At 41.5% G+C, this 12,749-nt stretch overlaps 1 protein-coding gene across 2 annotated transcripts in view; it reads left to right on the top strand.

Annotated features, from left to right (window-relative positions):
* The first annotated feature begins 527 nt into the window (after window positions 1–527).
* The window catches only part of TRIM67 (tripartite motif containing 67), a 77,240-nt gene continuing 65,018 nt past the window's right edge, over window positions 528–12,749 (top strand). The window contains exons 1-2 of one of the 2 annotated variants that reach the window (XM_036756339.1): window positions 528–652; window positions 776–1,583. In XM_036756339.1, coding sequence (XP_036612234.1) covers window positions 528–652; window positions 776–1,583 — 933 coding nt within the window. Of the gene's footprint in view, window positions 1,584–12,749 lie in introns of both variants that reach the window. The other variant, XM_036756338.1, reaches the window with a different exon arrangement.

Raw genomic sequence — 12,749 nt, forward strand, 5'->3', positions numbered from 1 at the left:
TAGTAGGGCGCTGTCCAACAGGGTCCTGGTGCTGAATCCAGCTCTGCCTCAAGGCAAGTCTAACTCTTTCCCTATACCTTCCACTTCCTCTCGGTGAAGGGCCCCTGACAGCTACCTATAGCAGTCAAGGGGCTGCAGCAAAAGAGGGAGAGCGAGGAGAGACAGGCTGCCTGCTCCCCTAAACGGAGTGTTGAAAAGCGAGCTCTGCAACTCAGGGAGGCGCTCTTGCTGATTCATCACATATTACTTGGAGGCTTTTACCCGGAGAACAGCGAGGAAGTCACTCCAGGCCCGGGCAGTGGGAGTGAAAGTAGCCGGGTGCTGGAGCCCTAAGCGTAAGGGCGGTCACAGCAAAAGAATAGAAAGAAGTGTGCACCACAAAGTGGGGGCGGGGCTGGAAACCATGCCTCTTTGATGTCAATTACCTTCGTGGCTACACGGTGCTAATCACTATCTCGTCCCTCTCAACTCCCAGGGCTTCAAGCCTTGCCGCCAGCCTCTGAGCAACCGACGCCGCCCAAGCCGAGATGGAAGAGGAGCTGAAGTGCCCAGTGTGTGGGTCCCTGTTTCGAGAGCCCATCATCTTGCCCTGTTCCCACAATGTCTGCTTGCCTTGTGCCCGCACCATAGCTGTACAGACTCCTGACAGCGAGCAACACCTGCCTCCGCCTCTCTTGCATACTCGGGGCCCTTCGTTGCCCACCGGCTCAACTGCAGGTCCTCCACCAGAATATGAAACTGGGACCGGACCAGCCTGTAGTGGTGGAGGCACCAGCAGTAGTGGCGGCGGCGGCGGCGGCGGCGGCGGTGTAGGTGGTGTCGTTGGGGGAGGGGATCATGCTGACAAGCTGAGCCTGCATAGCGAGACGGACAGCGGTTATGGCTCCTACACTCCCAGCCTTAAGTCCCCTAATGGAGTGCGAGTACTACCTATGGTGCCCGCACCCCCAGGCTCCTCAGCCGCCGCTGCCCGGGGAGCCGCCTGTTCCTCCCTGTCCTCTTCTTCCTCCAGCTCCATCACCTGCCCTCAATGCCACCGCAGCGCCTCTTTGGACCACCGCGGCCTCCGTGGCTTCCAGCGCAACCGGCTGCTGGAGGCCATTGTACATCGCTATCAACAGAGCCGGGGTTCTGGGACTGGAGCAACCGCAGCAGCTGTCGTTGCCCATTGCCAGCTCTGCGACCGCACCCCTCCAGAGCCAGCAGCTACGCTCTGTGAGCAGTGCGATGTACTCTATTGCTCTGCCTGCCAGATCAAATGCCATCCGTCCAGAGGACCCTTTGCCAAGCACCGCTTGGTGCAACCGCCGCCGCCACAGCCAGCGGCCTCTGCACCTCTAGGTGCTGCCCAAGGAACCCCCAGCGGCAGCGGCAGCAGCAGCAGCAAAAGCCCAGGCCCTGGGGCGGGAGCAGCAGGGGGGACCGGGGTCCGTAAGTTTCCCACATGCACGGATCATGAGCTAGAGAACTACAGTATGTACTGTGTGAGCTGTCGTACCCCTGTCTGCTACCAGTGTCTGGAGGAGGGCAGACATGGCAAGCATGAAGTCAAACCTCTAGGGGCCATGTGGAAACTGCACAAGGTGAGCAGCAAATAGAAATCTCTTAGGATATATACAGCTAAGAGATGAACAGTTCTGAAAAGGAGAGTTTTGGAGGGGTGGAAAGCTAACCCTGGGAGGAATTCCTTCACTTCTTACTTACCAGAATGAAGCAAGAAGGAGTGTGGGCAGAGATCACACCCTCCACAGAAAGCTAGTTTAAGCAAAGAAATGGCTTTCACACCCATATCTGATTCCCAAATTCCTGCAATAACCCAGTGACAAGATCTTCCTTAGGTCATCAAATGGAAGTTTCCTCATATAGCACCAAGAAAATGCCTAACTTCTCCCTGCTCCCATGTGAAAAAAATATTCCTTAGCTTTTCGTCAAACTACAGGCCCATCAGGTCAACCCATTTTCCTATATGCAGAACACTACCCTCCAACTTGCTCCATATGTAGTTTTTACCTTCATCTTAAACTTGCATTCTGCATTTCATTACTGCTAGTAAGTTTCTTATCCTAAAATCTCTGAAAAGGCATTTTCTTATGGGTCTTGGAAAGCCATGTATCACAAGTCCACTATTGAAATTTGAATGCCTAATCCTTTTTCCAGTGGGATGTTAGTTTCTCAAGTATTACCCATTTCTTTACCCCTAGTAATTCTGGACAGTGTGAGAGGAAGACTGTAGTGAAAAGGACTATGCAGGGTATGCTTTTAAAATAAGATGATAGCTAATTCCTTGCTGACTTTCTAAAGAGACTCCTACTTTGGTGATATGTGGCTTCCGCAACACAAAGATAAAGGGAGAGTACCTAGCGTGATGGCATTTCAGATATCTAATGGGAGAGAATAAACTGTTTTAGTTGATGATGAGCTCAAGAAATATCATTGGTCAGTGTATAAAGGGCCAACTTGCAGTCAGAAAGAGTGGGGTTCAAGCCCTACCTTTAATACATAATAGTTGTATAATATGTGGAGTTGCTTAACCTCTTGGGGTTCCAGTCAACTCTCTAAGAGTAAAATGTAGATTAGTTGCTGATATACACTCATGAAGGAAGTTTACATACCAGGAGTTTTCTATACTGTGGTGAAATCACAGGTGCAGGCCATTAAAAAAAATATTAGCTTACTGTCCAATGAAGAGAAAGGGTGTATACCAGTAATAAAATTTTAAATGCTCTTTAAAAACTCAAGTTCTATACTCCCTTAAAAACCCAATTCAGAAGCCACTTCCATGAACCCTCCCTTAATCATCCTGTTGATAATGACCCTATTGCTAACAATTCACATAGCACTCTGATTTTTGAACTCCCTAATTCAGTATTATACAGAATGTAATACTATTTATTATTATTTCTATTTGTGTCTCAACTGCCTACTGGATAATTAGTTCCATGAGGGCAGTAACCATGTTTTATCTAAACTTTATAGTCTCCTCAAGCATTTACAGTGCTTGGTACATGGTAGGTATGCTTAATAAATTTGAATCAATTTTCAAATCAATTAAAACCAGCCATGGAAATGCCTTCTTTTTTTAAAAAAAATATGATCAGATCTTCTAACATTCATTAAAGAAAAAGATTTTCTCCAGGTTTCTCCTCCAAATCCAATGACAAACCTGAACAAGCTTGCTCTCAGGTTTTGGTGATGAATCAGGTTGAGGTGGGGGGAGTACAGTGAAATTATTACCTCCCGAGTCTTGAATACTATGCCTATCAAGGCAACCTAAGATTGTCATAGTTTTTTGCTTACCATATCATATATTAACCCTTATGGAGCTTGTAGCATACAAAGTACACAAAGATCATAGATTTAGAGCTACAGCAGACCTCAGAGGCCCTCTAATCTAAGCCTACCATTTTACAGATGAGAAATGTGAAGCCTAGAAAGATTAAGAGACCTGCTCGAGGTCACACAGGGAGTATCAGAAATGGGATTTGAACCCAGATTCTCTTAACTCTAGAGCCACAATTTTTTCTACTGTGACATATCGCAACCCCATATATTTTTAAATGAACTGTCTCTAGCCACACCTTCCTCTTGGTATGCTTGTGAAATTAATTGTTCCCACTCAAGTTAAGACTTTAAATTTTTCTCTATTAAATTTCACCTTACTTGATTCAGAGCAGTGATTTAGCCTAAGATCATTTGGGGATTTGACTTTGTCACTCAATTTGTCCCTCCCAGCTTTGTGCCATCTTGGAATTTGATAATTATATGATTTATGCCTTTATCTGAGCTACTGATATTGAATAGAATAGGGCCAAGCACAGATCCATGGAGTTCTTCTCTAAAGAATTTCTTGAAATTATTGTAGAAATGAGTATTTTTTTGAGTCAGTAACCATTCAACTAGTTCTAAACCCAACTAACTGTACTAGCATCTTGCCTGCTTCTTTCCATCTTTTTCATAAGAATAATGCTTTTGTTTTTGTGTATTGGGATTACAATGACTTGAGAGACTTTGTTGACTATTTTGCTAATGTCTGGTTTGACTACACCAATGGCATTCCCAAAGATGGTAGTGCCAGACTTATAGATAACCATGAGTCAGAGGCAAAAATACTTCTTTAACTGATCATGTAGCCCAGGGAAAGAACGAGCTGGTAAATTTTAGCATGCTTATCTAAGTAGTGCTAAAATAGCTTTGTGTTGGGTAAAATATCTACACTAGACCGCAATGAATTTGTGTTTTAGAAGCAGAATACTTCACCATAATTGTTACTAATTACTACTTTCTAATTACTAATTTATCCAAACTGATCTTCTTGTCTTTATTTTACTTACATATTTTGTTTATTTGGTTTAGACAGTAACCTTTATTCTGCAAACAGGGTTAAAACTATCTGTGGGTGCCACTGAGTAGCAGTGCATGGGAGAAAGGCATATGAGAAGGGGGCAAAGTGAAGGAAGAATGAGAGAAGGGAAAGATGTGGAAAGTGGGAATAGGAAAAACAGAGAAAAAGAAGAGAAAGAAGTAGATTTAGAAGAAGGAGTAGAAAAGAGAATCAGGAGGCAAATGAAAAAAGAAAGATATATATAATCAGGAATGGTTGAGGGCTATCAACAATCATACTTTTTTATATATTCATTTGCTTGAAGATAAGTGGCTGAAACTCTCTTCTTCATATTACAAATAAGAAAAAGCAAGCAGGTAAGACTATGATCAGATGACATTTGATGAGGTAGGTAGACTTTCTGGATTTAGTAGACCAGGAAACATGACTTCTAAATGCAATATCTGTTGGAGACTGTAAAATTCATACTTCTCTCTAGAAGTAAATCTGAGTGCTGTCTTCTAAAAGCTCAGAATGGTGGGAAGGAAAGGGAGACAGAAGAGGTGATCAAAAGAGTTAGACTTTACAAAGATTTCAAGCTCTTTTAAATGAGCTCATGAATTATTTCATAGGACATGTTTGGAGGGGCTTCTATGTCTTGGGGAAAGCTACTTCAGTTCCTTGCCTTAGTTTTCCTATCAATTATATGGATCTGATAGCTCTTACTTTCTGGACAGAACTACGAGGACAAGTGAAAAATACATGTTAGACCTAAGAGCTGTCATGCTCTCTACTACACTGAGGAATTGAGTTTTTGTCAGCATAAGTATTCCCTCCCTTAATGCAGATCATAACTCCATTATACTTCAGTAAATTGCCTTCATAAATTACTGTGACCAAAATAAATTTAGTACCTGGTGACCAACACTGTGACAATAAACTTTGCTAGGTCCTTGGATGATTGACACAAGGCCTTTGCCGTATCTGTAGATATCTTTTCATTTTGATAAAACTTCTAGAGCTTAACTTCTTTTAAAAAAAAGTCCAAGGAAACTTCCAAAGACAAGGCACTGACAGGGCAAGAAATGATGCTTTGATGCCTTACTTACTGCTTCATGGGGCTGATTAATCACTCTAAATTAACAAAAAGAATCATATTAATTGTATTAGTGAAAAACATTCTTTTTCCATAATGCTGGATATTTTGACAACTACCTTTATTTGCTTTGTATATGAGTGTACATAATTTAGCTGCTAGCTGTAAGGATGTCTTCCCTTGAAATGCATACTAGAAGATGGAATTCCAACCAGCTTTCCATTGTGAAAGCTGAGTTCTTTAGAAAAACTTAGTCTCCTGTAGTAGGCTCCATCTCCTCCCCTAGTCTTATAAAAACTTTCAGAGTCTCCCCTAAAATTATACCAAATCTAGTTATCCGATATCTGCCTCTATAGGCTTCAGGGGTAGAAGATTGAAACCTTGGCAGTCCTCAATTATCTGTTATGTAAAGCTTTCATCAGGCTTTGGTTTTGGTATACTCAAATTTCACTGAGCTTGACTCTGATCAGTATAATTCTGAGGTTACAGATGAGGCCCATGTTTGGCACTTGTATCTATTTTGAGGAAAGATTGATTAGCACATTTTCCAAAGGAGTGGAAAAAGCTGCTGATCTCAACAAACACCTTTTCACAAGGAAGAGGCTTAACAGTTCCAATGAATGCTTCTGACTTAAAGAAAATTAAAGAAGGGACAAACCACTTTAGAGCACATTTGGACATGGAACCCCACTGTTATGGTGGTAAGGATGAGCTCTGATTTATTCATGCAACAAGCATTTATTAACTATCTACTGTAAGCCAGACACTCTGGTAGGTACTAAGAATACAGGGAAAAAAGTCGTTGACTTCAAGGAACTTGCATTCTAATGGGGGATGGGGAGGGGTTGGAGATGGAGAACATGGGCACATACAGATAAAAATAACATAAAAGTGATTTCATCAATACCAGGATGGCACTAGGAACCAAGGATTTCAGTAGAGGAACCTAGTGGCTTCCAGGCCTGTTGTGATATTTCACAGGATATCATAAATTCTCTTATAATTTATGCAGGCACTTGCATCTTGGCATTGTGTCTGGTCAGTTAGGTAGAGTTAATTTGACCCTGAGTTGAAGGAGATAGGAATTGATCTCTGAAACAGTTATGAAATTCTAGATGAATGCTTCTTTGGGAGCTCTTTGGAATATGTTGAGAATAGCAGATGGCATATTTTTTAATTGCTATCTCACAGCTCTGAGATTGCTGCTCCCACTGAGCCAGCACAGATACAAAAGAGTACATGTCCTAGAAAACCAGGGATCTAGAGAGAGAGGACCTCTGCCACAGACTTGTTTTGATAACATGCCTGAAGGCATTTGGCCTCTGCACTCCTGTTGCCTCCTCTGTCAAAAGGGATGTGGTAATAATCTTTAAAGCCCCTGAGAATACTATTATGAGCTACAATGAAATTTTTCATTTGTACCTGGATTCCTGGGTTTACTATTGCTTGGGTCAGACTCCTGGGAACCACGTAAAAGTTTCTTCCACAGGCACAGTTACTGTCTGGCAACACCTGCTGGTCTTATAGATTTATGAAAGAGTTGAGACTTTAGGCAAATAGCAAAGGATGTCTCTCAGGGGAAGAAAAAGACATTCATTTTGCAATTTTGCTGAGGGATCTAGAATTTTGTCCCATCACACTGATTGCTTCACATTACCTCAGATGTCAGCTATAAGTATTATATCATTAGGCAGAAACCTGTCTGGACTTTCAGAGCCTGTGGCAGGGCAGATCTAAGGATACTGCAATTTTTTTTCAATTGAGAGCTTAAATAAGTGTGAAGCTGATCATATACACATACACACACACACACACACACCACACACTCACACATGTAGACATATACATATATATATATATACATATATATGTATATAAACTTTGAGGTTTCTGGGAAGCAAAGTGTTCAAAGCAGCTTCTGTTCAATCTGTCAGATGAGGTGAATAGACCAACTCTGGCCTAAGATATGATGTTTCTTTTAATTTGCTTTCTTTCCTTTTCCTTTTTTTATTTCTTTACCTTTGTTCCTTTCTTCTTTCTTTCCTTTCTTTTTTGTTTCTCTCCTCTCCTCTCTTCTTTCTCTCTCTCTCTCTCTCTCTCTCTCTCTCTCTGTCGCTCTCTCTCTCCCGCTCTCCCTCTCTCCCTCTCTCTTTGTCTCTCTCTCTGTCTCTCTCTCTCTCCCTCCCCTCCCCAACACTGCAGCTCTCTTTCAAGGCACCATAACCCTGCCTTCGTTACGTGGTTCACAAGCCCCTTAAGTCACATTTGTGGTGGGTAATGAACTGCACAAGATATATTTATGCTTTTATAGAGAGAACTTTGGGATCAACTACATACATGCAAACATATCTGTACTCTGGATACAGCTGAAAGGTTGTTGAACCCAGACCACAGAGATCTCCTAGTCCAACACTTTTAATCCATCGATAAAAATTAATTAAGCATCTATTATATGTCAGTCACAGTACTCTATTTACTATGCTTCATGTAGTAAGGTGGTGTTTAAACTGTGTTTTGAGGGGATTCTATGAGGCAGAGATGATGAATACATTCTAGGCATGGGAGATAGCCAGTACAAAGGAGGGAAATGAAGTATCATTTGTGAGGAGCAGAGAGAAGACCAGTTCTAGATCTCAGAATATAGAAGATAGAGTAATGTACAATGAGGCTGGAAAAATTAGTTGGGGACAGGTTATAAAAACTACACAAAAGAGTTTATACTTTTTCACAGAGGCAGTAGGGACCCACTGGAATTTGTCGAATATAGAAGTGTCATGGTCAGATCTGCACTTAAGGAAAACCACTTTGGCAACAGCAGTGTGGAAGCTGGACTGAAATTGGTAGAGACTTGAGGCAGGGGGATCAATTAGATGACCATTACAACAATCCGGGCAAGAGACAATAAAGGTCCAAACCCAGGTGATGGCTGTATGAATAGGAAGAAGAAGTTGGATGAAAGTGATATTATAGAGAAAGTAAAAAATATATGTATATGAATTAACACCTGATTGAATATGTGAGATGAGGTGAGTTGAGAAAAATGCCAAATCTACAAATCTGAAAGACCAGAAGAATGATGGTACCTTCAACAGAAACAGGAAAGTTTGGCAGAAGAATGGGTTTAGGAGGAAAGATAGTGATTCTGTTTTGGACATGTTGAGTTGAAGATATCTCCAGGACATTTCAGTTTGAAATGGCCAATAGGCAAATGGTGATGTGGAATGAAACTCAGAGGAAATTGGGACTGAATATCTAGATCTGGTGATCATTTGCATGGAGATGACAGTTAAAACCCATAGGAACTGATGAGGTCACAGAGAGAGAGAGAGAGAGAGAGAGAGAGTATAGAGAGAGAAGAGGAAGAGTATGAGGCCTAGGATGGGGGAACATTGACAGGGGATATACTATAGATGATGTACCAGCAAAGGAAATTGAAAAGGAGCTGTCAGTCAAGTAGGAAGGGAACTAAGAGAAATGAAGGTCACAAAAACTTAAATAAGAAAGATTATCCAGTAGAGAGGGTTATCAACATGTCAAATACAGCACAAAGCTAAAGGAAGATGATGATTGAGAAAAAACCATCAGATTTGGCTATCTAGAGATCATCGCTAACTTGGGATAGAACAGTTTCAGTTAAATGATAAGGCTGAAAGTTAGATTGTAAAGCACTGAGGAGCGAACTGAGAGGAAGTAGAGTTAATGAGTATACACAACTTTTTCTAAGTGTTTATCTGAGAAAGGGAAGAAAGACATAGGACAATAGCTTGTGGGAATGGTAGGATCTTAAAAGTCTTTGGGGTTTTTTTTAGAGATGGGTGAGACTAGGCAGGGGTGGGGAATCTGCGGCCTCAAGACCACATGTGGTCCTCTAAGTCCTCAAGTGCAGCCCTTTGACTGAATCCAGACTTCACAGAACAAATCCCCTTAATAAAAGGATTTGTTCTGTAAAACTTGGACTCAGTCAAAAGGCTGCACCCAAGGACCTAGAAGACCACATGTGGCCTCAAGGCCACAGGTTCCTCACTTCTGGACTAGGGCATGAATGATGGCAGTAAAGGAAGAAATTAGCAAATTGGTAGAGGTTGATGGTTAGAAAAAAAGAGTAATCTGGAAAAGGCAAGGGAGAATGAGATCAGTGGAATATATAAAGAGGCTAACCTTAGCAAGGAGAAAGGCCATCTCTTTGTCAGAGACTGGAAGTAAGTAGGAAAGAGTAGAGGATGGTATTGAGGGGTTTTGAGATGATGAGAAAAGCAGAAGAGCAAATGGTCCAATTTTTTTCAGAAAAGTAAGAGGGGAGGTCTCCCTCTGGGAGAGTGTGAGAAACAGAGGTGTGGGAGGCTTGAGGTGAGAGGAAAAGATTTGGAATAGTTTCTGTGGGGAATCAGATAAGGAATCAATGATGGAGGAATAAAAGCATTGCCTTGTTGTAGCAAGGGTCCAGTTGAAGTTGTATAATATGAATTTATAGTGAAACTAGGCATCATAGTTGTGTGACTTCCTACAACTCTATTCAGCATCATCTGTGTAGAATCAAAAGTGGTGCTTGGTGGAAAAATTTGGGGTGGATTGGCAAGGGATGAACTTTGATGAGACAATGGGGCCAGGGATTCGGGAGTAGATGACAGTGTAGGGTTTAATTGATCAACAGTAGGGGAAGGAGGAAAGTGAAGTCAGAAAAGGGCTGAGAAAACACTAAATGATAGATGGGGAGATTAAATAAAGGTAGAGAATATGTTTAGGAGAGGTGAGGCAGAGGAAAAGATAGAATGATAGAAGGTTATGGTTAGATACAGGAATGTTAGAGTTTCTAATTAAGAAATGGAACACTTATGGAAATGGTGATATCTAGGGTATGACCATCCCTAAGAGCCAAATAATTACAGGCAGCCAGATGTCACTGTGGTCAGAGCTCTGGATCTGGAGTCAGGAAGACCTGAGTTAAAATCTCATCTCAAATACTTACTAGCTGTGTGACCCTGGGCAAGTCACTTAACTTCTATCTGTCTCAGTTGCCCCAACAGTAAAATAGGGATAATAACAACACTTTCTTTTCAAGGTTGTTGTGAGGATCAAATGAGATATTTTAAAAGCATTTATTACAGTGCCTAGGACATTATAGGCACTTAATAAATGCTTATTCCCTTCCCCCAATGTGGACGAGATAGACAGACAGACAGACAGACAGATAGATAATATAGATAGATAGACAAACAGATAGATACGTTAAGATAGAAATGACAAGATTTGGCAAACAGATTGAATATGGGGGGAGGGGTAAATGAGAGCAAGGAGTCAAGGATGACACCAAGGCTGCACACGTGGTTCACTGGGAGAATAGTGGTGCCATCAACAATAATCTAGAAGATGGGAAGAAGGGAGTATCTGAGAAAAAAGCTAATGAGCTCCATTCTGGACATGTTGAACTTGAAATGCTTATGGGTCATCTGGTTTGAGATGTCCAAAAGGCAATTGGAGATGCATGCCTGTGACTTAGGAGAGAGATTAGAGCTGGATATAGAGATCTGGAAGTCATCTACATAGAAATGATAATAGTACCTATGGAGGCTGAGACCAAGAAGCAAGATAGTACATATAGAGAAGAAAAGCGGGCCCAGGATAGAGCCTTATAAGACACCCACAGTTATTGGGCACGGCAGATAAAGAATCATCCATAGAGATTGAGGAGTGATTGAACAGATAGAAAGAGAATCAGGAGAAAGCAGCATCACAAAAGCCCAGTAAGGAGGCAGTATCCTGGAGGAGAGGATGGTCAGCAGTTTTGATGCAGAGAGGGTTAGGATGGATGAGGAATAAGAAAAGTCATCAGATTTGGCAGTTAAGAAATCACTCAAATCTGGAGACAATGGTCATTTTAATAATGGGGTCAGAAATCAGAATCTAGGCAATTTAGAAGAGAATGATAGAAGAGGAAGTGAAAATCCCTATAGAAGGTTTTCTCACGTTTACTCAAGAAAGGGAGAAAAGATCTAAGACATTAGCTGGTAGGGGTGGTAAGATCAAGTGAGGATTTTTAAGGATGGAGAAGACATGGGCATATTAGTAGGCAGGACTAGTAGAAAGAGAGAGAGATCAAAGATAAGAGAGAGCAGGAATGATAGGGCAATCTATTAGATAAGCAGGAAAGGGTGAGATCAAGGTGCATGTATTGGGGTTGGCTTCAGCTAGGAGAAGAACCACCTTTTTAAGTAATATAAGTATAAAGGAGGAGATGGTGGTGAAAGATGTTCTAGTAATGTGAGATGAGGAAAAGGGGAGAATGGGAGCCCTCAGTAAATAGCTTCTATTTTTTTTTCAGTAAAGCACATACATAAGGTCTTTAGCTGGGAGGATGGCGAGAGGGAGTACCATGGGAGGCTTAATGAAAGCAAAGTTTGGGAAAATTGCTTTGGAGATTGGAATAGCAAATTGATTAAGGGGAAATAGAATGTTTGCTTTGCTGTGAGGGTGATAATGATGATTGCCTAGTTGGTATTAGACAGTATAAATTTAAAATAAACTAACTAAATAAATTTACAATGAACTCAATCAGCATTGTTTCATAATTTCCTGTAGCTATGCAGAACTGGAGGTGAATAAAAGTGTTGGATGCAGATAGTGGTAGTAATTCAGGGTAGGGGTTTGGCAAGGAGGTGATAGGACAAGGGGGAAAAGGATCTTTTATGACCACACCAATCACATCCTGTCAGACCAGCCAAGAAGCTGTTCTAGTGTATGATTAGACAAATCCTTGACATTAGCTTCTCTAACTTCTTATTTGGGTTGGCATACTAGCATTAACAAATGGTTCACCCCCACAAAGCTCTATCCCCATAATGTGTCCACTGTAATAATATCAAGAATTCAGGAGTGCTAAAGAGAAGACACAGTCAAGGCACAGTCAGTCAACAAGTATCTATTAGATACTTACTATGTACTGGGCACTGTGCTAAGAGTTGAGGATATAAAGAGAGCAAAAAAACAGGGTCCTGGACCTCAAAGAGCTCACATCCTAATGAAGAAGACAACATGCAAACAGCTGTATTAATACAAGATACAATGAAAAAGGAGGTAATCTTGGAAGGAAGGCACTAACAGGGTATAAGAAAGACCTCTTATAGATGCTGGGACTTGAGCTGAGTTTAGAAAAAGCCAAGGAATCTAGGACATGAAGTGAAAAGAGAGAGCATTCCAAGTATGGGGACAACCAATGAAAAAGTACAGAATCAGGAGATGGAAGTGTCATGAGTGAGGAACAGCAAGAATAACAGTGTTATTAAATCAAAGTAGGAAGAGGGTATTGTTGTTGTTTGTCCTTCATTCTCAAAGAGG

Source organism: Trichosurus vulpecula, chromosome 4, assembly GCF_011100635.1.
Source record: "Trichosurus vulpecula isolate mTriVul1 chromosome 4, mTriVul1.pri, whole genome shotgun sequence".
In the NCBI taxonomy this organism is placed as follows: Eukaryota; Metazoa; Chordata; class Mammalia; order Diprotodontia; family Phalangeridae; genus Trichosurus; species Trichosurus vulpecula.